Consider the following 27,960-nt stretch of genomic DNA (forward strand, 5'->3'; position numbering starts at 1 on the left):
GGAAAAAGGCTTATGGTTTACAGCACAGTAAAAATATGGGGAATACCCCTGTGTGCTTTTTCAGCAATAATTTCTATCTCTGCTTCATAAATTGCTAGGCCAACAAATTTGAACTTAATCAACTCACACTCAATTATTACCTCATGAAACAGTTCAATGCCATTGTTATTAAATTCTCCCTCACAAATATTTTTCATGCAAAATAATGTCTTATTAGAGAAGGCACATTTTAACTCAATCATTAGAGTTGATATCTTAAAGGTATTTCTATAAAACTTCAGTCAAAAGTTTTTTCTTTCTCAGCTTGTGGGTCAGACTCCCCAAGAGACTCAGCAAAGTTATTGATTGGAACCTAGTGTTTTTGAAGACATTACTGAAAAAGATTTTGTGCACTGAATTTAGACCTTTGTTATCTTCACTTAAGGTCAAAGATTACCAGCAGTTGGCAGTGAGACAGCTGGAGGGCAATGAGAATGGAACTGGGCAGTGACTAAGGAGGCATATACTGAGTTTAATAACATACAAGATGGATAGCTGTGATCCAGGAAATGTGAAGTAGAAGAGTCTGGTTTGTTTTTTAAGTAATAACTATATTTATATATATACTATATATATACAATAACTAATGACATTCACAATTTGACAATTTCACAATTCAGTTATTTCTATTATTTTGTCTTTGAGGAACAATAGAGCTATCTTTGTTTTGTACCTTTGTACACTTGAACTGAAGATATGCAATTGACTTTTCCAGTCCTCTTGGGGTTATATTATTATCTTGTATTTAATAGTATTACAATTCACAGTCATTTCTTTCTGTTTCAGCCAAGATACACTTTTTTAGATATATTTTTATTGCTATTTCATTGCTGAGACTCCATTTTCATTGTGGCAAAACTGTTGTCTGTTTGTCTCTTGTACTGATAAGTGTTTTAAAACTGTACTACTTTCCATACTCTTTCTAGACAGAGAGGAATCTGTATTCAGCATACTGCACTAATCCACATTTATGCATGCCTACAGTCAGTAGACTGCTGTATGCAGCATTGTATTAAAGATACCTGAGCAATGTTTGAGAGAGGTCTCGAAGCAGCAGGCTGCGTTGGTGTAATTAATGTGTCTTTGTGTTCTGCTTCCTATTCCCCAATCAGTTGGACTGGCACTTGGTCCAGAGGCTCTGTGGGTTGCTGTGTGATGATGAGAGGTGTGATGTTTTTTTCAGCCAAGGGCTGTAATTCCTTGCCACAGGGTCATAAAGAAGTTCAAAGGCATACAAAATGACAGCAGTCAGCAACAGCAGCTCAGTTCCTACAACACAGGAGTAATTGCAGCCCATTATTACAATTGACTCTCACTTCTCTCCCCTGAAGGAACTGAGCAGCTGCCAATTTACTGGGCTGCAAGAAAACTGATGAGCCAGGAGATAGGGGTCATAACAAAAGTTGAGAAACTGATCAAGGCAAAATTCATTAGACCTCTGAGTAGCCATAAAAGAAGCAAAGGAGACAGTGCTGACTGGTCATCAGTGGTGCCCAAGTGGGAGCTGGATTCTGACTTCCAGGTTGGTTTGTTTCAGCTTGCACTTCTTTTCTTAACAAGGAGAAGCAAGGGAATTTCTAGTATCTTATCTTGCTTAAAATGAACAAACCACAGAGAGCAAATACCTGACATTTTTGTGACTTATCTAGAAATGGCTTATGTCACACTAAATAGACACATCAGCTATTTCTCTGAGTGTTTTCTCTGTGCTCTGTAAACATGTGTATTAGGATTTTACAGATTTCTCATTTTCCTTTTACAGCTGAAAACATGTGATACATGACTTGCTTAGTCTTTTCTTGTTATTCAGTGACAGTATGCAGTATGTAAAATTTGGAAGTCTGGTTTGAGGATGATCTTAGGTCTTTGCACTTGCATATCATCAATGCGTACAATTAGTATTTTAAATGTGAAACTTTGATGTTGTTCTCAATAAGAGATGGTAGTATGGGAGTAGAAGAGTTACATCTACACAAAGCTGTATTTCAGAGGCTTTATTTCTTCAGCCGTCTGTCACTGATGAAGTATGGAATATCAAGTATATATTTCTTGACATAAGCAGGTATTTTACAGGGAGAAGTACAAATGCAGGTTAGTAGAATACGCTGTAGGTACAAAAGCAGAAGATGTCTCATTGCTGTTTTACATGATTCTGTGGTGCTGGAAGTTCAGATCTTTTAATTCCACACTTCTTTCACCTGCAGACCCAAATTTCATTCTCCTACACTGCATGAAGATGTGTTTTGATATAAATCTGAAGAGGTTGGTACAGATTTTGATCAAGCTGATAAACTTTTCCATTTACTTAGAAGGACAAAGATCCGTTTTCAGTATTTGCAGGGTAGTTTAAGGAAAGCTGTTGCCTGTAGGATCTCAACACAGATACCTGGAGTGAATCTCCAGCTTTGTGAATGTCATTTGAAACTTTGCCATTAATGTCGGTCTTGACAGAGTTTCTTTTCAGTCCAGTATTCTGTTTCATTCCTGAATTTGTCCTAGTTTCTTAAATTGGTATGGTCCTGCTGGGAAAATATACCTCCTCCTGGCTTTAGTTTGTTTGCAGATTGCAGCTGCCCGATCTTCCTAGCACAGACTGAGTTTTATATTTTTTTTTAAACTTTGTTCTCAAAATTCATTCTTGCATGACAAGCCTCCCCACCACTATACACAACTGATGCAAAATTCTGCCACTGGGTCTCCGAATATTGTGAAATAGAGCAATTTTATCTTTCCAATTCTAGATTTTTCTTTCAGCACTTATGTTCTTTTATATGTTCTTGATCAGGCCTTTGCAATTTTGATGCAGTTTTTGTACGACAAGACACACCTCTGTCTCTTCAGTTATGAGGCACAGCTTTTTTCTGAGCTGTGCTTCCCTGCATACAAAGTGGTTCAGTTTACTGGTGTCTAGGTCAGGGTGCTGCTGTTAGATCAGCCTGTGAATCAGTGCTGACAATTTCAGTTCTTGGTCTGTTACCATGAACAAATTTCCACTGTAGCTGCTGCTCTTTATTAGTGTCTAATTTATAAGTAATCTTTAGTTATCAGAATGTAGTAATATATGTATATCTCAATATATGTGTATTTTCTAATTACAGCATTATTTTGAAGGCTATTTAAATAGAACACTGATAAAGTGAACTTGGTAAACTTATAGAATATGAAAGTGAAGCTTGTATTTTCTATATTACTCAGAGTATACTAATGGTTTCAGACTAACTGTTTAAGCACTGATTAACCCCCCCATGTTATCACTCTGAGAATGTGCACTGAAACAGAGTTAATATTGCTCTTGGCAAGTTTTGCTTTTTCAGTCTATTTTAAAATTCAGATGAGCAAGATTTATCTATTCCTTGTATAAGAAAATGGATGGGAACGGGAGACCTGAGAAGTGAAAGGAGTGTAGGAGACAGGTGGAATCATTACGCTACAAGGGAGCCACATGGCCGTAGCTTATTCTGAATCTTGCAAGACATTCCTGTGTGGTTCATTGTGTCAAGGGGAAGCTCAGTGACACACAAAAAACAGATAAATGTAGAAGCGGTAAATGGAAACAGTTTGTTAACCCTAGAAGGTATATGATTTTTTTTCTACCAGTTAGTTGTCTGTAGTACAGAATGTGTGTGTTTCTGGAAAGGAATGTGTTGCTGTTTTTTTTTTTTTTTTTTGTTCTAAATTTAGTTTGCTATTATGGGGTTGTTCAGTGTTTATCTGTACCAGTTGCATTCTTCAGTTGGATATTAGCCTATACCTCTCATTAACAGAAAATAATTTCATTACCATCTTAATTATACTTGATTTTTTTATATACCATTCCAGCTCATAATTTTTGAATTATGTCCTAAAGCTTTAGTCTTTTAGGTTTGATTCAGAAAGACTATGAATACCAGACTTAGTCCTGAAATATGAGTACAATACAGATGTTTTAGTGTTGGACCTTTGTGTTCTTTGTCCTCATAATGAAATTCATTGTTTAGGATGGATTTACTAAGAGTTCAGTAAACTCTAAATGCTTTATCCTATGGCTATTTCAGTATATAAGTAATGAAAAGGATATCGCTTATTTGCAAACTGTGTTGATTTGTGAAACTTCTTATTTTCACACATAACTTTCATACTAACAGTGTGTTGTTATTTTTCACTTGTCATGATTGCAATGATTCCAAAATGCCTAGGCAAATATAGGAATGACTGTCTGCTAAACAGTAGCTATGTCTATCTCCATTCATCCTTTTCTTCACAAAAAATCAAATGCTTCTTAAGCAGTTGTAGATATAAATATGAACATATTTATGTATTTCTTTTGTTGAATTAAATGTAAGAAAAATGTCTTGCTGAGAGAGAAAATGCTGAAATGACTGACAGTTAGGAAAGATTCTTGGATATCGAAAATTACCATGCAGCACTGCTGCTGTAACAGCATCAGCCTTCTTTTGGTCTGGGCATGGCAGAATGTATGGTGAAATTGATGGTGCTTTTGTCCCTTCACTGTTTTAGAGTAAATCACAGAAGTGGAAAGAATTCTCAAGTCCTAATCTGGTCCCCTCAGGTTTCTGATTGGCAGCAGTGGGAAGCTTCTGCTTTAAACTGTTCTCTGAAAAATGTCTGTACCTCCACAAGTATGTTCTTCAAAGTCAAATGTATATGTGGGCTCTCAAAATACTGTTGTTCTGCTAATAAATGCTTACTTACATTTTTTTGTAAGTAGAAAAATTGCCTTTCTTTTTTTCTCAGAGATATCAAAAGTATCTGAACTTCAAATTTAAACTAAATCTAAACTTGAATGGGTTTTAATATTTCCATTCCTCCGGGATGAATGTTTTTTAAACAGGTGAGAATTGCTACTATCTGGACAAAAGTTTTTGTGTGGACCTATGCTTTGCTTAGTTTATTTTTTTTGTCTTAAGCCAAAGATCATAATGTTGCTTGTTAAGGGCAACTTTTCACTTCATGGCTGTGTGAGCAGCAGGTGCTTAAAATCTCCCTAGCAAGAAAGAGTCCTGTTAGCTCAATCCGGAGCTCTCCATATTTTATTGAAATGCTTCTAAATAAGGCTTTTTCTTCGTGTGTTTTCTTGCAATTTGCATCAGTTCACAGGTCCATTCAGTTTGGTAGGATCAGAAATCTGAGCTGGCAGTTTTATTAACATTAGCAGGGAAATCCAGCAGTGATCCAGCTATGATAAAATGAGGTATATTTGGAATTCATGGGGATTCACAGGGATATAGCTACAAAGTTTTTTCCTTTACAATATGAAAATGCCCTTCACAGTTGATCCTATTTAGACGGTGCTTTAAAAAGTTTTGAAACTTTCTTTATAATTGTCCATAAATATTTTTGAATTCCATAACCTGCAGATAAACTTCATGAAAGAAAATTAGAAAGGCTGTGGAAAACTTCAGGTCTGTTAGGAAAATCACAGTTCAGTCAGGAAATGTTACTACTTCTGCTAATATTTATTAAAGCAGAAATTATGCATTATTTTTACTCATGGTCTGTGATGTCAGAGTTACCTTTTATTTTAAAAAAAGAGGAGTTCACTTTATTTATTTAAAAAGTAAATGGTTTTATTTGTACAGGGATGACTTAACACCTTTCTATTTGCTCTTAGTCAATAAAAAACTTACGATTGATTGGTGCTACTTTTTACTATTCAATATCATAGAAGTTTATCACCACAGGTAAATTTAGAGGAAAACAGGAACCCCATTGTTCAGGGTTTTTTCTTGGTTCACTGGGGAGATTTTTGCTGGAAGGAGTTTAATACCAGTTTTCTCTATTATCCAATGGCAACTGTACAGAAGACTATAAAGAAAGTAATCAATTTTTCACTGTTCCAACTTTTAAAACATCACAGAAATGTTCACAGTCTATCCTTTCTTTAGAAGCTCAAACACTTTGTTAGCAGTTGTCTGGACTATGAATGCATAACAAGAGCTTTGGTGGATATATAAAGCTTCACAATAGAATTATAAAGATGTGAATTCAGAAAACCATAACTGTACATGATTCTTCTAAAACATACAGACCTTTGTGGTCTCCAGAGAACAGTCCTGATAAATCTTCCAAGAAGGTTTTCTATTGTGAATCACTTTAAAAGAAGAGTCCAGATGGCTACTTAAAATTTTATTAGTAATAAAGATGTTTAAAAATGTCCTTGTGTCAATAGGCAGTGCTCTGGGGAAATGTTTAAAACTGTGTGAGATTTTTGAGATGGTGGTTACAGGGATACCTGTTTCAGCTAAAGAAACAAAAACTATCAGAGACAGGTGGTAAAGCTATAAAAGTGAAGAAAATTGAGCCTTTTCCAAGTAATAATAGGCTTTGCTTATGTTAAACTGGCATCCCTGTGGGGTGAAAAATGTGTGAAGCAAGTGGCAAGAAATGAAGTTTGAAATGGGATGGGTTTTCCTGTGTTAGGAATTGTGTATCATAAGGAACATAGTTGTCTCTGCTAAAGGAAACAAGGAGATTGTGTAATAAGTGGCCACTGGAATAAGACTGGAAGTGAAAGCCTTGAAGAGAGGAAGCTCTTGCAGGCTTTTAATTTTATTTATGTGCTTGTTTAGCTTCAGTATCTTTGTCAGCTTGTGAAATTTCTAGAAGCAGCGGAAGAAAAGCTGAGACCACTTCTCAGCTAATGAGATGCTGATTCTTCATCAAACTTTACACTGAGGAGGAGCTCTGCTGGAAGGGACTTGGTGTAATTGGTCAAATTGAGGTTTTGTCAGCTTTTATGTGGAGAACAGGGCTAACAGCAAAGAGAGCTGCTGTCTGTCAATGTATCTGGGAAGATAGCAAGACAGTTCTTTGTGCGCAATGCTAATCAGCTTGATTTTGATGCTTGGTTTCTGTCCTGTGTGCCTCAGATGTGAGGCTCTGTCCCTTTCCTAGTACACTGAATGGCAAGCCAAAGCAAGCATGTAAATACAGTCGCACTTTCTACATCTCAGCTCAACTCTGAACTGTAGAATAGTTGCATTTGGTCCTTTCTGTATTTTTCCTAAGAAGTAATGCAAGTGACTGTGGTACCTTTAAGTCACAAACTCTGCCTTCCAGTAATAACTTTCAATTGCTTTGTGTCAAAATATACACTTTACTTAAAATTCAATTGCATACGTTGATGCAACAGCTCACAGAAATGGTTTCAGAAGTGACAAAAAGGTTATTGGTCTGTCACTAAATTGCATACATACAGATTATTTGTAGTGGCAAGGCATGGATGCAGGATGGATATTTTTTTTTTCATATTTCTCCTTCAGTATGTTTCAGCACTGGTGAGAAACTTGTGAGTGTTTGGAATTACAGTTTTTGCTTTCCTCTTCATTTTCATCATCTTGTCTCATTTTCGAGGACTAAGATTTTGGAGCTTTTGATTTATGTATACTTTTTTTTATTTGTAGCTGTTGAATTTGAACATCTCTTTGTTGGTTGTATCATATTATTTCACTGTGAGCTCACATTAAAGCCTTTCCTTATGGAAGCAGAGAGGAAAGGTGAGGAGAAATTTAGTCTGCATCCACTGGTCTGGCTTGCATTCTTTAAATTTTGTAAAGATTTGAGGTTTTTGGTAACTGCTATTATGTTGAATTTGATTGAAGTGAAGCATGTATCTAGAGGAAAAAGTTATTCAGGGTTAGATAAGGAGATGTGCTTCCGTGATTATATAAATGTCACTGGGGATTTCTGAGCTAAAAAACCTGTGAAAATTCTGACACAGTCTGTGTGTAGTAACATTACCATGATTACAGATTTGTGCACCCACTCTAAAAGTGAGAAAACTGAGTTTGTTTCTAAAGCCTTACTTCATCCAGTTACATCTATATAATTATTGTGCAATGGATACCATAACACACTGTTTTCTTACATGAGATTACCACCTCAGTTGTAGATTGTTTACTTAACCATTTGATCATTGTAATTTCATTTTGTGAAGTAACTCTGCTATTTTATTGCATGCTGTTGAAAAGTGTCTTAAGGAATCTTTCATCAGAAATGGTGATGTGATTAGTAATTATTTTTCTTGGCTATTTGAAGAACAATGATAATTTATTTTTCATCAGTTCCTTGTAGGTAATGGAACATGATTGTCTTCCGTATGAACACAGTTCTGAGAAACAAAGTGAATGATTCAAGCGCCCATATATTTTTCATTCTTTTTTTTTTTTTTTTCTCTCATGAAACAGAATAGTTTTATGTATTGTATTCATAGGTCTCAGCTGAAGCTCCAGTTGCTTGGCAGTTCTGCAAATCAAGCCCTAGAGCATAAAATCAGGTAGTAAGAAATGAAAAATGTACAGTGAAATGACTGAATGCTAAGACTTTTGATTTACAGTGAGTAGAAATAGGCAAAGGTAAGAGCTAACTCTCCAGGATAGTATACAGTTGCATTAATTATGTGACTGTCCTATTTTTATTTTTTATTTTTGTAGTCCGCATGGGAAGTGGGCTTCCATCTTCACATGTCCTAGATCCATCCCATACAGCAATCAAGGCACAGGCTGATAATGCGTAGGCACAGGCTGATAATGCATAATCAAGTGATTTAATATTGCATTGATACTGTAAAACACAGTTATTTAGCTGCCAAAGTGAGAATTCTGAATAATTTTTGTAATAAGTGGATATGCATGTGTAAGTTGAATGAAAAATTACATCTAGGAGTAGAGCTACCTCAACATGTTATTCAGGAAGAAGTTTTTGAAAGTAATCTCTCAATTGTTTCTACTTATGTATTGGATTAAGTCATAGAGCCATCTAAAAATAGATATACTATATTTCTTTATAATGTAAATAAAATGTGGACTGTACTCCAGTAGCATATCCAGCATACTTCACTGCAAATAAACCTACAGTGCGTGGCACTGACTAGAGCTATCCTGATGCGTCCTTTCTCAATCTTGCTGTTTGCTTTCTTCTTGTTTTTTACCCTCTCAAATCACTGATGTCAGGTCATTAATAGAAAATGATTCAGGCTCTGATTGCAAAAATGTTTTCAAATTGTTCTATTATGGGACAGGAATTTTTATGTTAACATGAAATTGATATCATAATAGATGAGCACAAATGTACAAAATTAACATGCATAGACAGCTTGAATTTTAACATCATCTTGCTCATCAGGACCCGAGTTGGCAAACTTCAAGTTCTTTTAACATTTTCTTATTTGTGTAATTATATACTGTATGCTTTGTTGAGGTTCTAATTTCAGACCTCATTAAGAAGACCATAAGAGTACATCTGTATTTACTCATGGCAGTTTTTATTCCAGCCCATGATGTTTAAATATCATCTAAAATTTATGCCTAAAGACTTTTTCCTGTCTCAAAGGACATAAGTTTCTAAAGATTTGAAAAGCCAGATGACAGGTAAATGGGGTGGCTAAGTGTGGTTTAAAAGTAGAGGAGATCAATATAAACCCATGGAGAGAAGCATTAATATCAAAGCAATTTCTGCTGTACTAGTCACTGATTCTCAGGTTCTGATAATTATTTATATCTTAATTTTCTTATTAAAATGGAAACTTTTTTTTTCCTCACCTGGTGGAGAAATTAGCCTTTCCTTATAAGCTAGAAAAGCTGAACTCTGTACCTCCAAGTAAGGGAGAGAGGGAAGAAAGCTGATTGCTTTATCTGAAGAATTCTAGTTACTGGCTTTTAATCTCTGTGGAGTAATTTGACTGAAGGGAATCAAGTGCCATGGGTCTAAAATGAAGTATAAGTCTAAATCATGTTAAATTATTAGAGGACTTCTCAGGTCTTTTAGAAGTAAATCTTAGTTTAATTGTCATAAACTTTCTGGTAGCTTCCTCAAAGCAAGCCTGAAGACCTCTTGCAAATGCCAAGAATAGGTTCAAGGAAACATGCAGGGTCATGTTTTGAAACTCCTATCAAAGTCACAGTGATTAAATGTCAAAATCTGTGTATGAAGAGTAGAATAAGGGTGGGGTTGCAGATATGGGTGAGCCTTTATAAAATGGGTAGTAGGATGGTAGAAAATATTGTTTAAGAAAAGTGTGCCTAAATAAACACATATACATGTAAACATGAAGTTTATTTTTCTTGTAGCATTATATTGCATTCCTATTGTTTCCATTCATATTGTTTGTGTCATAGACATATGTATGCATACCTCATCTTCTTGTGCAGGGTTATGTACAATCCCAAACTCTAACAGCCAAAGACAACAACAAAACAAACCAGGGACTTTGATCTCACTGAAAGAAAATTGCTGTATACTGGGGACACTCAGCTGATGCAGCAGTTTCCAGAAGTGGGGTATTCTCAGCATACACCAGTACTATTTCTGTACTAAAGAGTTCTGTATTTCAGAATGTATTACATACGCACACACATATATACACATGGTCATTAAATCATGGCAACAATTTTCCTTGTGTGTTGTTGCTGCTATCCTTTTAATCCTCTAGCAAAAACCTGAGATGAAAATATATTCTGATATTTCTGACGTAAAAATAATATAGTTAACCTTTAAAGTACAACTTGGAGTTATTTCTAAGAACTTTTATGTGACAAGAAAGGGTAAACTTGTAATTGTGCTGATTCTTTATTTGTAGTTTTCTGTTATTTACTTGTTTGATGATCTTTTACCATAGAAAGTGTTTATTTTATTCAACTACATGCACTGTGGAAAAGTTAGATTCGTATAAGTCAGAGCACTCAAAGATAAGAATATAATTGCTGAAAAGTAAAAGGCAAGGAACACCAGCAGCTCTAGATCTTCTATGTTTGGATAAATTTAAATTTGATCATTTTAGATAACAAGCATGCCAGACCAAGTTTTACTTCTGCAAAAGTGACTGTAAGGGAACACAAAGGATCACATTTTATACTTTCTGGGAAGAGTAGTGATTCTGTAGAAAAGGCCTGCTCTTTGAGGGCCAGAAGAGTAACACCCTGACCTCACTTTTCTATAAGAATTTCATAAGATGCCTAGGCCTGTCTTTTTAAGGCAACATACCAGAAGTTGTAAGTGTTCAGCAACTCTGAAAATTAACTATACTTTAGATGTAGTTGTCTAATTTTATTCATAAATGTGGTTAAGCTTTCATGATCCTTTCATGTATATTTGTGTCTATAAAATGGAACTGGTAATATAGTAGAAAAATAGATTAATTTTAGAACTTCTTGAATCTCATACAGAATGGAATCAAAGAAATGTTAACAAAGTCTCCCAATAAAATTTTCCATGAAAAGTGTAGATTTTGCCTATGAAAAGATCATAGATAACAGAAAGCTGTTTAGCTCACTGCCATGCAGTTTATATATGCACTTTAAATGTATCCTAAAAAATTGGGTTATATATTTTTGTAGTTTAGGTACAGTTAGGTTTTTATAGATTTTGTGTATTTCAGACAAGGATGATAATGACATGTTATAATCATTCCTCCTTCAGAAAGGAACAACAGGTTATCAGAAAGCCAGTACTTTCCACATACTTGGCTACATTCCCTGTTAATATTTTCAGTCTGCAGTTTATTGTGCTGTTTAGTGGATACATTTGATGTATGACTATTTCTAAAAATAAATTTTTATAGAAACTCTTGTAGTTTTTTCAATCTCTGCTCAAATGTATTGAGATGTATCTTAAATGTCTGTATCTATTCTATGTATATTTTAAAAAGAAAAGTTTTCTTTGTGTTTTTTGAATCATAAACTTTTCTTTGTTTGTCAGAAAGTCTTACACAGTTGAATCTTTCTGGAACAATGAGCTTTCAGTGTGTAGGAGTGAAACAATTCGTATTCCAAAAAGATGCATCTTGGTCTTGCTGCCAGTACATTTTGTATAGTGCTTGAATGGCCCTATTGTCCTCCTGTGCACTCAAAATGAATGAATTTATCTTTCGAAGTGGAGCAGTTCTTTCTTCCCTATACCAATTCCCACTTCTGTGTCTGAAGGAGAGAACAAGACTGCGCTCTTGAAAGCACATAATTCTGAACTGTGAAAATTAGATTCCAGTGTACCTGTCACTCACCAAGCCTGGTTTAAGCCAAGTGGACAGTTACCAAAAAAGTTTGTTTGGACCATTGCAGAAATCACTTCACTTTAACGTACAGATGAAATTGGTTAATTTTCCACCTCCTTCAGTGCTGAAAATCAAATTCCTCACTTCTAATTTCTTAACCTTTCCCACTTCCTCATGCTGCAATTCAGTTCTTACACAGTTGCTGAATTTAAAACGTGGGAATAGTTATTTTCAATTGGATTGTTGACTTACTTGGGAGGGTTTTTGAGGGGTTTTTGTGCCTCCTTAGAGATTTTGGACTCAGTGCATTTAATTTATGTGCTTGCTATGTTTTGCGTACTTGGGTTCCAGTACAACAGACTTTGCTGTCTCAGTAGTGGCAGTAATTACAGTGAATGTGTGTGTGAGTTCTGATGTCTGCGGAGTGCTTCCTCTTTGCTCAAAGGGTGCTGCTGGGTGCAGCTGGCTGAGTGAAGGCAACAAGTGGGCTGCCCAACTGCCAGAAGGACTAGGATGGCGCTGGCAGCTGGGGTATTGAGCAGAATGTGTTGCTCCTGCTCCTTTGACATCCCCACAATTGCAGCTTTGCATAGGATATTGAAAAGAGCTTGAAATAGAATGGACTGAAGGAAACACAAGATAGAGATTTGCAAGATGGAATAGTAAGGAGTAGGTAGATAAGTAAAGTTACTTACTTTCTGCAATGGCAAAATTCATTTCCTCGAAAGGAAATACTTTTTGCATGATTAACAGTTAAGAAATTTATGAAGTATGCTATGGAGGCCTTAAAGCATGTATTTGTTTAAATTCTTTGAGGATGTGGCTGTCAATGGCTATTAAGTGTGATTGCTTGACTGTAGCTAATTTTTCATGGACTTTCTGAGCTGGAATTCCCTAGATTGCTGGAATCTTATTTGGGAAGATGTGAGTGTACCTTCTCTTATTTACATTTTTTTTATGACCATTGCCAGCAGCAAATGCTTAAAGGGATGCTCTGTTCTAGGTGAACTTTTGATCTGGCTAAATGTTTTGATCCTATTTTAGTCATCGTTTCTTTGTTATTCTTTTCTGTCCTCAGTGAACTAGTCTGGACATAAGAGTATATTAAGCTACTATAAATTATGTTTCCTGGCAGTCATTCAGCACTTATTAAATAAAGAATGTGTTGTGATGTTATTAATGTACAAGTGTAGTCTCATTACCTGGACTTTTTAAGGCCAATTATAGACGTAATTGAAACCTGCATCCAGTTTACATCTCAGAAGCACAAACCACTTAATTCTAGGAAGCTGAAGGGTTGTTTTTTTATTCATTCTGTGTTGTTTGGTTGATTAAAGACGCTACTATACTTTTCTATTCTCCATCCCTTTTTTTTTTTTTCTTAACCTTATTTTATGTTTTTGTTTTTCTTGCTGGTCTTGTCCGCTATTGAATTCATGCTCTAAATGCCCAGCCCTTTCCCATAGAACCAGTCTTTGAGGATGAATTAGAGACTCTGTAGGCTTCACAAAGCTCTCTGGTCTCTTGTTCTCTTCTAAAGCAGATATGTCAGCATCAAAACCATTGTTTTAAAGAAAAACTGCATGAGAGAGGGATGGAAGATTAGGGAGAAGAATAAAAAATGTTGCAGGATATGAGAGTAAAGGAAAAGCAGAAATATCTAAGAAATGATTATGTGAAGAGTGGCTAATCTTGAGTACTTATTGAAACGTTATTCCTTTTTATAATTTTTTACACTAAAATGCATGAACTCTTATTTGTGTCTTCTGTTAGATTTAGTCTTACCAGTCATAGCTAAAAATGATATTTTTTATTTGCTCATCCTTGGAATAGTTGATGAAGTGAAAAGAGTTTTTTGAAGTGTCCTCTCTATGTGAGCTTTAGTACTGTTATAAAATTTGAAAATCTCATGAAAAGAAAATTGCTGGTGATGCCAGCTTGGGTAAATTTTTACTAGAAAAACAGCTTCTTCAAAAGCAGATATCTCTGCTGAAGCTATTCCCCTCCAGTACTTTGGCATTTTTTTTTCAGATCACTGTCAGCTACATGTTATGTGAGAAGTAACAAGGTGAGCGTGTTGCAGATGGTAAGGGGTTGAGTGAGATAGTTTCTGGTTTTGTTTCTGATGCAGTTAATGTATCCAAGAATTACGCTAATATTCCTAGAAACCACAGAATTGTTGAGGTTGGAGGGGGAATTCTGGAAGTCCATTCCCACCCTGTTCCCTGAACAGGTCCACTTCAGTCCTTTGAGGCTGACCAGAATCCAAGTCCTGGTTCCTCCTCAAGATCTCCAAATGGGGACCTCTCAATGTCTCTGGCAGCCCATGCCAGTGCTTAGCCACTGACGCAGTACAGAAGTGCTACTGATGGTCAGAAGGAAACTCCTGTGTGTATCCATTGCCTCTTGTGAATTATATGTTAGATGACTGCCACTGGATGACCATGTAAATTAGTTTCAGAAGGAAATACCAGTGATTTCCAAAGTAGATCAGAAATATGTAAATATAGTTCAAAAATATGTCCATTTAAAAGAGGCTGTGATTTCCTGACTGTTTATTCAAGATTGATTTTTAAGGATGTTGATTCACAGTGGAAAAAGTAATTGGTTTAAGCTAAAGATGCTTAGTATTTCTAAGAATTAGACCACTAGTAAATCCTAGTCCATTTGAGTGGTTGTATAGAACTTTTTTCAAAGACATGCTTGAGATGCTTAGTTCATATAATAAATCAGAAGCATGAGCAATGAAGATTTAAGAGAAAGTTGTCATTGTTTTTCTTAAAATCAGTCTATTTAAAAGTAGTCAAAACTGCTGTTAGTGAAAAGGAAACAGTTTTATAAAAATTATCTCACCACTAAAGTATGATATAAGGTAGATTCTTCCATTTCCATCAGCAATTTCATGTAGTCATTTAACATTTTTTCTTTATTAATAGTTACAGTGCGTTTCTATCAATCAAACAATATCATTTTGGCAACTACAAGGATAATGTTTGAACATAATTTTATATAGATTTATTTAATGAATTAGGAGGACGCCTGCATGTTGTGGCCAAAATTTGTATGACTCTTCTTTGATGTTTGGACCATGCTGATTTAATTGTTCTGTACATGTTTGTTATTGGATAATAACCAATCAAACTTTTATTACCTTTTCCGTAGGACTTTAAGACAGGATTTGGTATCACCTTAATCCCTATGAATGTGGCAAATGTAAAACAAGTGGATCGGGCTGCAAAACAAACTTTTGAAATAATTACTCCTTACAAAAGCTTCAGGTAAGATCTTCAATATTGATAATAGTAATATTTTAATATTAAGTTATGTAACTAATGTTATTAATATTGTTAAAGTACAAAATATACAAATAAGTAATATGCTGAAAAATATTGCTTCATATGGTACTAACATAACCCAGTTTAGTGAAAAGATAACATTTTTTTAAGAATGCTCACTTTTTTCTTTCCACCAAATAATGGAAGAATTTTCTTTCCACTATTTAACTTTGTTCTTCATCTGTTATCTCCCTAACTACACATCCAGTGTCCACAAATGCATGTTTTTGTCACCATCTTCTTCATTTTATGCAAAAGCAGAAGAAAATAAAAACTCACTTTGAAAACTTTCCTTCATCTTTATGATAAACTACAGTAGTGAAATCCTCCTGCATTCATTTAATATTAGGGATTTTATTTTTAATGGAAAGAATTAAGTATGTTCTACCCCTTGTAAAAATCCTCAATTGAAATCAGTACAAAACTTTCCTTTTGCTGATGCTGTGACTTGTAATGAATTTTTTTAAGAAAATAAATGTGTATGCTAGCAAAACTTTTTTTCTTAAATGTGTGGTTTTTCTTTAGTAATGCAGAAGAAGAAGAAATTGCTTTATTCTCTGTGTGTATGTTCTCTAGTGTTAATCTTGAGAAAGGTCGCTGAAATGCAAGCAATGTTATTTGATTCTCAGTGGCCTAGAGAACAAGTAAATTAGTCTTGATCAATGATTTGAGTCTGTGGCTAGTTGGTAGATAAGTAGATCTTTGATTTTCTCTAATCCATCACCATATCTACTATTATTTCTGTTTTACAAAAGGATCAGTTTAAAAGGAAGGTAATTTTTGTCTGTTAGGTAACGTCTGCTTTTACTCTTTAGTAACTTTTGTTAGTAAAGTTTATTGAGGTGTTTCTAAGCTTTTTTGAAAAAATCAGACTGTTTGGTATGTGTTGGAGTTTTTTAAAAAAAAAAAAACGACATTGAAAGTAACTCAGGAGCATAACAAGTGTTATAAAAGCTGTGTAGCTCATGCTAGCAGTGCTTTTATTGATAACAAAACAAAGACTGAGGGAATTTTCACTGTTGAAAATGAAAAATAATTTTTATTTATGTGTGTAGTGGTCTATTTTTTGACAGAGATTTCAGATATAAATGTAATAAATAAGAAACTACAGATTCTGTTTAATTGGGCTTTAAAATAAAGATCAATAATGCAGAAAAGTCAATTGTTTCAGCTTTACAGCAGAATCGGAAAAAGAGAAACAAGACTGGATTGAAGCACTGCAGGAATCAATAGCAGAAACTCTGTCTGATTATGAAGTAGCTGAGAAGATTTGGTTCAATGAATCCAACAGGAGCTGTGCTGACTGTAAAGCTCCCAATCCTGATTGGGCATCCATCAATCTCTGTGTTGTCATTTGTAAGAAGTGTGCAGGTAGAGTAATTAATGAGAGGCTGTGTGGGTTTTACAAAATGTCATATTTGCATATCTGTTTATGTCCTTGAATTGGCTTTTTTATTTTTGAAGTGGCATTCCTTTGGAAGTTTTAATACCAAGTATATCCTTATTCTAAAACACTTTCACGTGTAAATGACAGTCTGGATGATGATTGGTTTCCCACAGATGAATAATCTTCCACAATTAATGGAAATCAAGACACACTAGCACTTCTTGGGAAATTATTTGTTTTAGCATTGATGCATTCCAAAAGATAACAATTTGCAGTGTATAAATTTGGAGTATTTATTACATCAGGTCATATTTTCACTGCCAATAGAGATAGCATTTTCAGATACTACGTAAAATCTTTTTCTGTCATGTTTTAAATTTAAGTATCTGCGTAAGCTTTAGAGGCAGTGAAGTGCTTTATAACTCCAAAACAAACTTTTCCAAAATATTCTATGTGGAAGAGCATTTGTTTATTAGTTATTATCAAATATACAAAATTTGTATTTCAAAATTATAACCTGAAGAGGACTATTTCTGTGCCACGTGCAATCCATATCCTTCTCTCTTTTTCCCTCTCACCCCCTTCTTTTCCTTTTTCTGTGTGCTTTTGTGCTTTTCTATCTAAAAATATATATTGTTAAAAAATGATAAGTAGATCTGCTTTCATTAAATATATAATTTTTTTTAGCTCAGAAGAAGAGTTAACTCAGTTTAAGTGCTTTAGTTAAGTAAAAATGCTGTTGGATTTCTAGGACAGCACCGATCTTTAGGACCAAGAGATTCAAAGGTCAGGAGTTTAAAAATGGATGCCAGCATTTGGAGCAATGAACTAATTGAGGTATGTTGACTTATTCCAACTCTTTCTTAAGTTTTGAGAGGGACCATGTGAATAAGAGTTTTTCACTTTACTTACAAGAAGTTTTAAAGCGTACTTGCTAAAATATGCCTCTGTAAATCAAATATTTCTGTGAGTACTGTACCTCTTGTGTTATTTGAAATATTTTAAGGACTGTCTGTATCAAGCACCTAGGTTTAGGGATGAGGAAAAGTAACAGGAATACTTCAGGAGAGTTGTCATGATGCGCAATATTGGTTTAGGGAAGAAGGGAAACTCACTACCAGGTTGTTTGGACTGTTTAGAAGTGATGCTTCTAAAGTGAGTTGAGTTATTGCTATTTTCTTTAAAAAAAAGTGCTAGTCTTCTCTAACCTTCTACTGGCATTTTCTAATATTTATTGAAGCACTGTAACTAGTTAGCTTTGTTAATTGTGGTACCTATTGCTGGAAAATTATGACATGGGCTTTATTACTAATTTATAGATTAACACAGTAACTGGGAAAGGATTCCATTTAATCTTATGCAGGCAATTTGCTCTTGTTCAATTTTTTTCCTTAATTTATAGCAGCTGAAAACTATTTAGAATCATTAATGATATTTGTTTTCTCTTTAACTTCAGCTCTTTATCATCATTGGGAATAAGAGAGCAAACACTTTTTGGGCAGGAAATCTTCCTCCGGATGAAGAGCTGCACATGGATGCCCCTGCAGAAAAAAGGATTGCATTCATTACACAAAAATACAAAGAGGGAAAATTCAGGAAAACACCCTTTCCCTATAAAACCAAAGAACAATTGAATAAGGTAACATCAGAATGAATAAGCTCTTACCGTAACTTTTGTAGTGAATTGTATTTGTGTGTGTTTTAGTCATCCTGTTAAACTGCTGAGGAAACAAATTCAAAATCCTGAGGGACAAGCTTCGCAGAGCTGAATAACTCCTACTAGGGAAGCCTTTGCAAGAGTCATTCTGTCACTTATAACTTTTCCAGTTTGTTTGTTGAAGATTATGGTACTTACGTTGTACCTGTAATAAGTCCTCCAGAGTGATCAATAAATACACATCTCTATTTCTTTTCCAAATGTGCACTTCAATGATGAAAATTCCCACTACAGTTCTTTAGATTCCTTCTTAATGTTTTTTAATGTATTATGTCTGACATCTATCATACCAATATGTTAGATGGCTCGGTGTTATCAGCAGTAGCTCATGCATGCTTTCATATTGGCTTGTAGTTAATTTGAAGTGAAATAAGCTAAAATTAATGAAATGATGAAAAATGTGAGTTCTGATGTTTCTTTTTGCACAAATAACACAAGTAAATTGCCTTAAGTGGAAAATGCTAATTATCACTTGTACACAGCTTTTTGTCCATTTGGCTGACTTGTATTGTCTACTGATCTCAATCATGACTGCTTAAGGTTTTTGAATATGAGGGAGTTAAAAATGCATGTATTTTACAGAGCTAATTCATACAATTATGTATTAGCGAAATTGTCTTAGAATATACAGAGACTGTGGGGAGCCGATATCATTTGAAGACTATTGTTCTTTGAGCTAGTAAGAGTGGTGAGGCACTGGAACAGGTTATCTAGTGTAGTGGCTGATACCCTGTCCATGGAGACTTTCAAGGCAAGGCTGGATCAGGCCTCGGGCAAGCTGATTTTTAGCTGTGTATTCCTGTTCATTGCGGGGGAGTTGGACTAGATGGCCTTCAGAGGTCCCTTTCAACTCAAAGGATTCTATCATACCACGAAATAGAAGTGTCTCACATTAAAAAAAAAATAAAATATTGCGGCAAAAACATGTTAGTGGAGTTATTATATATAAGAAGTCAAAGCAAAGGTATTTGAAATACTGCCACCTCTGAAAAGCATCTAGTCAAAATATATAATCATCTCACTGTGTATTTTGAATTCAGGTTTTCTGCATTTCATGGGAATCAGGAAATATTTTTAGCCTTTATGGGGAACTATTTGTCTTCAAAAAATAAAACATTTGGATTGATTATTACTATTAACTTATAGCCTTTATACAAGACTTTTGTATTGTAACTGCTGGCTACAGGAAGTAGAAATAGCTCTTTGTGGTTTACAAGCTTGATTTTTTTTTTTCTTAAGTCTTTTTTGGTGTAGAAGTGTCTATTTCACCATTTAACTACTGGGAAATGTAATGATGGAACTCTATAGAGACATGAAATTACCATGTAATAAGTAGTCACCATAAGTAATTATGGAACTTCTACTGAACTATCTGCCATATTATCTTTTGCCTACTAAATGCTATGTGTTTATTAGAGTAGCTGAATTTTAGGACATTTGTATTTTGAGCGACTTCTTTCTTAATCATTTCAGGAAAGTTCATCCATTAGCAAAGTAGTTTAAATAAATTTTAAATTGTAGAAATTTTTATAGAGTAGATTGCTGTAATTGCAAAAGTACTGCTGGATTTAAGGTTTTGGGACATCTCAGAAGGAAAAAAAAAAAAAAGATTTCTCTAAGTTTTTCTGTCTTCATGCATAGGAAAAAGAACTTTATGTTGTAGGATGTGATTAAATCTTTAAATCTAGAAGATCATCAAGTCTAAAGATACCTTTAGTAATGATAGATTTACTGACTGTGACTTTGACTTAGAAAAACTACCCATGATTTCAGCCTGCTTCCTTCTAATAGCGTACAAGAATTAAATCTAGTTTCTTTGGTTGAACTTTTGAGGTCTGGAATAAGTAGTTTTCCTTAGTAGTTTAGTACATGAAGAAAAATGAGGAGAGAGAAAGGATTTTTCATATAAACAAATAATGAATTGTCCCCACAGTTGTATTAATTCATGTTACCATGCCCTAGGAAAACAAGTGGCAGCAAAAGCTTGCAAGACTTGGGGTGATATTTTTCTTCTTTGTTGCTTTGTAGACCATAATTCATGATTTCTGCTGATTCCCAATGTTTATGAAACTGGAAAATGAGGATGATCTATATTGAATGTGAAAGAATTTTTACCTAAATAATAAGTATTTGTTGCCTATAACTTTCTACTTTTAAACATACTACTTATTTTCCTTCTATATGATAAGGCTCTGTGTGCTGCTGTAGTTAAGCAAGATGTGCTAGAAACTCTGATGCTGCTGTTCAGTGGGGCTGATGTAATGTGTGCTACTGGTGATCCTGTTTACAGTACTCCATACTTATTAGCTAAGAAAGCTGGACAAAGACTGCAAATGGAATTCCTCTACCATAATAAGTTCTCAGGTAAGATATTTTCTCTCTGAGCAAACAGGAAGGGAAAAAATTAGAAAAAGAATGGTGTTGAGTTGAGCAATAATGGTATAGGGGAGGAAGCAACATGACATTAATTGTATTTTAGCAGACTGCGTATGTAAATTGTGTATGTTACTTTCATTTTACTTGGACATCAACTTTAGTTATTAAAAAGATATTAGTCTACAGTGGTTCATACCACTTACGCTTATTTATAATACAGCAGAAAAACATCATCTGCTTTGTATTATTAAGCTTTAACAAGAAGAATGGGTACATAGAATAAATTTTAAAAAAAGAATTAGAAGTATTTATCAGGCTTTTTTTTTCTTACAAGTTATTTCTGTTGATGTCTGCCTTTACTGTGCACAGTCCTACAACTCTCCTCTTTAGCTTGTCATAGAATCTATCCTAGAAAACTACCCTTTTTCAGGTTATAACTGCAATTATAGCATGTAGAACACAGTAAACATTGGCCTTGGATGTCAGCAGGTCTGATCTCCGTGACTTTTTCCAGGCACTTGAAATATTCTTAAAATATAGTTCCAGTGAATCAGTTTTTGGTACCCATAAAATCAATTTTTTGTATGGATGTGCCTGGCCTTCCCTTTTTGAAAGATTTTCCAGTACCTGTAGCAGTCTGGGAATGAATGTTCACACACAGATTTGTACCAAAAAAAGTTAGCTATGCTAATCCAGTAGGAACTTCAGACATACTCTCCATTGTCTCATGAAACTCTGCAAAGTAGCACTTGATAGGCTGAACTCAAATTCTTTTTTAGTGAATGAAAAAGGCAGAGAAGTTTAGCAGAAAATAGACTGTGTTGTGTTCCAGCTTCTCCTCAGATATCAAAGGTCTTGGGAAAGCTGAACTTAGATTCTGAGCTATGCTCAATTTGGTGCTGTGTGTCTGGTTGCATTCAACGTATGAACTTTCACAATTACGTATTCACAAGCAGCTCACTGCCCAATTGGCCTTGTCACTTTTAAACAGGTTCTCACAATCAGTCTTGAGGAGTTTGACCATGCCCAGTGAGAACTCCTATGCCTAGGTTATTGAATAGTGCAGTTCATTAAAACAACAGATTCTTTTGGATTGCCAGAGATGAGATTACTTGTGTGCAAAGTATGTGAGATTAACCACAAGAATAGAAATAATGCAGCCAGCCACAAATGCATTAAATCATGGAAAAGCTCTATAAGGATTTCTAAGTTTCCTGAGGGAAAATCTTGGGATAACAGAGTGTGAGAATCTTACCCAGTAGGCATCCCTACAAGGAAATAGGAAGAGAGGCTCAGTCTGTTGAGTGAGAAACCTAGAATCCAGCAGTGTCCTCCTGACCTGTGATGATATTTTCCCCTAAATTCCTCCTCTCTTAAACCATTTTTATACTGCATGACATTTTTTTGATGGAAAAGTGGAAAACTGATAGCTCAGGGCTAGCTCGGGAAAACAAGATCATAGAATCATGGAATGGGTTGAAAAGGACCACAATGATCATCTAGTTTCAACCCCCCTGCTATATGCAGGGTCTCCAACCACCAGACCAGGCTGGCCTTGAATGCTTCCAGGGATGGGGCATCCACAACCTCCTTGGGCAACCTGTTTCAGTGCGTCACCACTGTGACTACCTTCACAGATGTGAAGATAATTAATCAGTTTGAATAGTATCCCCATTCCTGCAGGATGATCGCAGGGGTTGGCCACGGTACCTCCACACCACTCCACACTCTGTGTTGTTTCTTTCTTACGATATCAGGATTTCTTGTTTGCTAATAATTGGGTTTTTGGATCTTATATTACTTAGGGAACTATCATAGAATGAATTATCTACCACATCTGGCGGCTTACCTCCTCTCGAGAGGAGAACCTTTCAGTAAGTTATCTCTAGTAAAGTAAATACCTATTCCATGTCGCCTTAGTTTCGGCGACCCTGACTAAAGTCTCCTTGTGAAAGTGTTCCGACAGCCCCGGTCAGTTTCGCACACTTCTCATGACACCAATATGGTGAGCGGCAAAATGGCGTTAATTGCAAGGAGCACACCCTTCTTAAAACTTTCCCCATGCCTTAGGGCTACTACCATTATCTCTGACCAATGGACATGTGGCATATCTTGTTTCCTCCTTATTTGGTCTAACCTGTTCTTCTCCCTTATCTTCAAGACATTTGTTGCCATGGTTTCCCAGGGGTCAAGGGGCCCCTGTCGACCCTGGCGACTGCCCCAGCCCATTCAGTTAACTACAATTCCACCCTGAGAATTTTGTCACTTAAAAATCACAATATTTAGCAGAAACCAGGGAGGTCACATGCAGCCTTGTTATTAGGGGCTCTCAGGCAGCTCACTGTTTATGGGTTAAGATGATTGACTGATAGTTATTAATAGTATTATGCAGAACAGTGTTATCAGATCTGAATAAGACCTTAGGCATAAAAGCCATACTAGAGGAGAAAGTTGAGGGTAAGAAGGAGCATACTTTCACAGCATGAAATGCTGGAAGAACTTGGAGCTTTCCAGAGCAAATTAGGTGCCTTGAACCTGAATTTTGTCAGAAATGCCAGGCATTTTTTTCCTAGGTCATTGAGCTCAATCACTGTTCACCACACAAACATACAGATACGGTGGGTTTTGGAGTGGTGGTGTTGTTTTTTTTTCTGTATGTGTGGTTGTTTTTCTTTTTTTCCCTAGTTAAGCTGTACAATTGCCCTAAGGCTATAGAAAGAAGTTTGCTTCTTTTGGCTTTGTGTTTTCTACTTGCAATCTTTTAGCCAAGTCAGTATTGCTGTGTGGTGGATCTGGTGTTTGTTCCTTCTCTTCAAAGAAAGGATGTCATGACAGAATCCCAGTGATTCTCTGAATCATCATCTGTTTGTGGTGAACTTCTAGACAAGCCCTCAAGAGAAACAGTTCCCTTCTGTTCAAGTATGTTACAGTAAGATGTGAAATCTAGCATGGTAAGCTAGAAAACCATATTTTGGTTATGTTGACAAGCAGTGGTAGACAATGGTAATGTGGTAACTGAAGTAAACTATTTTTGATGAATACGTAAGAATTTTCCTTTAATTATAAAAATAGAAAAATTACATAAAAATATACATCTGTTCTGAAGCAAGGAACTTATGGAGCAAATGTGTATCTGTAGTTATGCAGGTACGTGGAGAAGCAGTCATAACTGATAGTAGAGGAAGTTCTGTATTTTGTTTACTCTTTTGTCTTTTAATAGATCTCCCAAACTTTGATACCAGTTTTGAAAGCGGCTTCTCTGAAGATTCTTCACATTCCACTTTTCTATGTGAATTTCTATACAAAGTTTCTTCTAATTCAACCAAGCTTCTTACAGAGAAGAAATTAAAAGAAGGTATTTCACTTGTACTTTATGCATTTGAATAATACATGAATATGCACAATATAGATTAATTTGGTACTTTTCAACATCTTGCATTACTTTAAAAAAGATAAAATGTCTTTGACTTCCTATATCCTCTTTTGATTTCATGGACTTTTGTCAGATAAAGAAAATCCTGATAGTCTTCATGTCTTTGTTCAGTGTTTGACAGAGGAAATTAAACTAGTGAATAATTATTCAGTTAACAATTATTGATAAATAAAAATATTTACAAATACTTCTCACTTGAATTACACCTAGGAGGATGCTGCTAGCTGACAAAGTATTTTCCATTTGAAATTATAATATTCCTGAAATAATCTCAAAAGCATTCTTATATTTTCAGTAAGTACAATTGAATAACTAAGATATAGCTCAAGCTTACAAATTTCAAAAAGGATCCCAAGTGGAAATGAGCAAATCTTAAAAAAATAAAATAAAATAAATTATAACAGATTAAGCTTTGTGGTTTGGAAATTTGTGCTTTAGCATAGTACATATCATCAACAATCATATTCTTATAGGACTATTATTGAGAGAGACAGAGTGACAGGTAATTTTTCCCCTTTTTAAATTTCTGTATTTTTTTTCCATCCCAATAAACAAGTTGTCTGTTTTTAAAATATGAGCTAGTTCCTGATTTAAACTTATTCCTGAGAAAATCTTGATTAAATATTTCTGTATGCCAATATCCATATTCTGATGGTTTTATGTTTCTATGATCCTTAGTGGAGATTAGGCACACACACAACTCCCACTTAAATACACTTTTGAAATATCTACCTGTTAATGTTGGTCCTAATAGTCAAAAGTATTGGCTGGTCATCAGAACTAATTCTCAGCCAAGGCATTCAAACAGTTATTGGTAAAGACATCAGACAAGAGCCCTGGGCTGCTGCTGGAAAGGACTTTCTTGTGGATTGCTCTGAAACTGGTCTGAGTTTATCCAGGGAAGAAAGGAATTAACCACCAACCTCTTTTATTCACTGCAGCTTTTGTATTATACATAAATACATATGTATATATATATATAGGTGGGCTCTGAAAGTAATGCCTTCTATTTATTTCTGTGGAAACCACAACAGATACAAAGAGCACAATAACACTTTTTGATGGAGCCAACCCTCAATTACAAAACATTGTTGCTAGGAAAATGTTGCCCCTGCAGTTCATCTTTCATCATGTCAGTGGATGCCATTTTATTAGCATGGAAGAATTCAGAAGTGCCATATATTTGCTTCATATGCACTTCCGTGTCAGACACCAATTTGTCAGATTGTTCCCCAGATTGCCATCTGTCAAATGGCAACAAAATTTAATGGATTGTTATATAGGTGGGAAGGTTCAAGCTCTACTGCCATATCACGAACATCTGCCTCTGATATCATGGGCCAACATAGTAGGATAGGAAGCATTACTTTTTGAGCAGGCATGGTTATACGTATGCTTTTGTCATTTAAAAACAAGCAAACTGGGAAAAACAGTACTGGGAAGAGCGAAGAATAGGTACAAGGTAATGCTACTGGTGTCTCTTCAAACACAGTAGAATATTAGAAGTGCAGCTTAAGTTTGTAAGCAGACAGATTTAAGAGTATGTATAAATACTCACAGAATGTCTTACATTGTGCTTGTTGGGGAGATGTTGTAGGAGTGCAGAAGTCAGCTTCACTAGCAGGGTAACATAAAATTTAAGAAACAATGGAATTTTGTCAGTCTTCAGAAATGAGATTGATTTCAGACCATGTAGTCTATTACTTACCAGTTCACTTAGCACTTTAATAAGGCTAACAACAACAACTAAGAAAATTACAGTTTTGAATTAGAAACTGCTCTTCTCTGAGGACTCTAATATTCTTCAGCCATGCGTAAGAAGTATTATGACTTTTTAAGAACAATTTACAACATAAAACTTACAATTTTTTTTCCCATTGACCTGATTTTATTTCATTCAAGGGCTGTGTTCTACCTTTATAGAATCTGATTAACATGAAATAATCTATAATGTGCATATCCCAAGTTACTGGGAGTAGATATGTGTGCTTATATATATACCTTTGTATACATTTTGTATACAAACTTAAACTACATATTTAGTACATATAGTACTACATAGTACTACATACTACTACTTGAAATTTTATTACTTACTATCTTCAGGAAATAATTTGATGGTTATCATAAAAAATGTGTAAGAGATAAAGTTCGAGTTCTCTCTTTGGCCAATAGATATTCAAATGAGAAATTATCTCCCCTTCCCCCCCCCCCCCCCAAAAAAAAAGTTCCATCTGGTCAGTGTTATAGAAAGGAACCCATCAGCTGAAGCAGCTGTGATTTGTTGCTAACTGAACTCTAACTGGGCCAGAGAGAGATCATTGGATCACTTGCTCTTAACTGGGGATTAGATTACTTGTCTAATTTTGGGGCCCTACAAAAGAGTAGACTTTTAATTGTCATTTGTTGAAAGGGCTCTCAGCCAGAATCAATTTGAACTCTCTAAATATTAAATTAGTGCTTTAAGTTCAAAATTTCCTTCTGAGTCAAGGCAGCCTTGCCCTTGGTGACAAGGGCTGAACATTTAAGTGCTTTGTTTGCCAACACAGGCAACTTGCGGTATCCTCTTGTGTGCTGAGCCTTAACTGCAGAAAGAAACTCAAGAACTCATTCAGTGCTGTGAATTGAACCCAGTTTCTATAAAAGTTAGGTACAGCATCTGAATCACAGCATTGCAGAATGGCCAGGCTTGGAAGGAACCTCAAGGATCATGAATGTCCAACCCCACATGCAGGGCTACCAACCTCCCCATTTAATACTAGACCAGGCTGCCCAGGGGCCCATCTAATCTGGCCTTGAACACCTCCAGGGACAGGGCAACCACAACCTCTCTGGGCAGCCTGTTCCAGCACCTCACCACTCTCTCTGTAAAGAATTTCCCCCCGACATCCAACCTAAATCTTCCCTCCCTCCACTTCAAACCATTTCCCCTTGTCCTGCAGTTATCTACCCTTTCAAAGGGTTGATCCCCTCCTGTTTGTAGGCTCCCTTTAGGTACTGAAAGGCTGTAATTAGGTCACATTGCAGCCTTCTTTTCTCCAAGCCCAGTTCCCTCAGCTTGTCTTCATTGGGGAGGTGCTCCAGTCCCCTGGAAACACAGTATATTTGGGGGGAGAAAGTTATTGATAGTTAACACCTGTTAATGATCAGCAGGAAGAAAGCTCATTGCTGCTATTCTAATGCAATATATCATAAAAAAAAAGATGGTGTTTGATCTGAGTTTAATTTTTCTGCTTCTGTTTTTCATGAAAAAGTTTTAATGGAATTCTGTTAAAAGCTATAGTATTCTAAAGTTATTCTTGAAGGTTGTAATAGTTTAGTCCATGTTGAAGCAGTGAGCCATTTTGTAGAATGGGCACACTTTGGGGTAGGAAATGGAGGAAAATAATCAAACTCTTCAAGTATTATGCTCAGCTCCTGTGAACCTATATGTCTTCAAATACCTTGTTCTTTTGTATTTGGATGTCTATTTAGATAGAATACGGATGGAACTAGATAGAAACTAGAATGATATCCAGTAAAAGATAAGAAAACAATATTCAGATACTTCTAAAAATATGCATGACTCACAGAAAATAACATAAAAAATGAATTGGGTGAAATACCAGACTTGCTCAGCATCTGTGTATTATCACATGTTGAAAGCACTGAGTAATTAGCATTCTGTTAACTACAGTGTTGTTTAAA

The 27,960-nt window shown here is 35.4% G+C and overlaps 1 protein-coding gene across 7 annotated transcripts in view; it reads left to right on the forward strand.

The window, feature by feature from the left end:
- ARAP2 (ArfGAP with RhoGAP domain, ankyrin repeat and PH domain 2) overlaps positions 1 to 27,960 on the forward strand; it is a 120,364-nt gene that overhangs the window by 38,154 nt on the left and 54,250 nt on the right. For all 7 annotated transcript variants that reach the window (XM_048941481.1, XM_048941487.1, XM_048941480.1 and 4 more), the window contains exons 10-15: positions 15,188 to 15,303; positions 16,532 to 16,731; positions 17,499 to 17,584; positions 18,204 to 18,386; positions 20,654 to 20,828; positions 24,061 to 24,195. In XM_048941481.1, the coding sequence (XP_048797438.1) occupies positions 15,188 to 15,303; positions 16,532 to 16,731; positions 17,499 to 17,584; positions 18,204 to 18,386; positions 20,654 to 20,828; positions 24,061 to 24,195 (895 nt within the window). The remainder of the gene's footprint in view (positions 1 to 15,187; positions 15,304 to 16,531; positions 16,732 to 17,498; positions 17,585 to 18,203; positions 18,387 to 20,653; positions 20,829 to 24,060; positions 24,196 to 27,960) is intronic.

The sequence above is a fragment of the Lagopus muta genome, chromosome 4 (assembly GCF_023343835.1).
Source record: "Lagopus muta isolate bLagMut1 chromosome 4, bLagMut1 primary, whole genome shotgun sequence".
Classification (NCBI taxonomy): Eukaryota; Metazoa; Chordata; class Aves; order Galliformes; family Phasianidae; genus Lagopus; species Lagopus muta.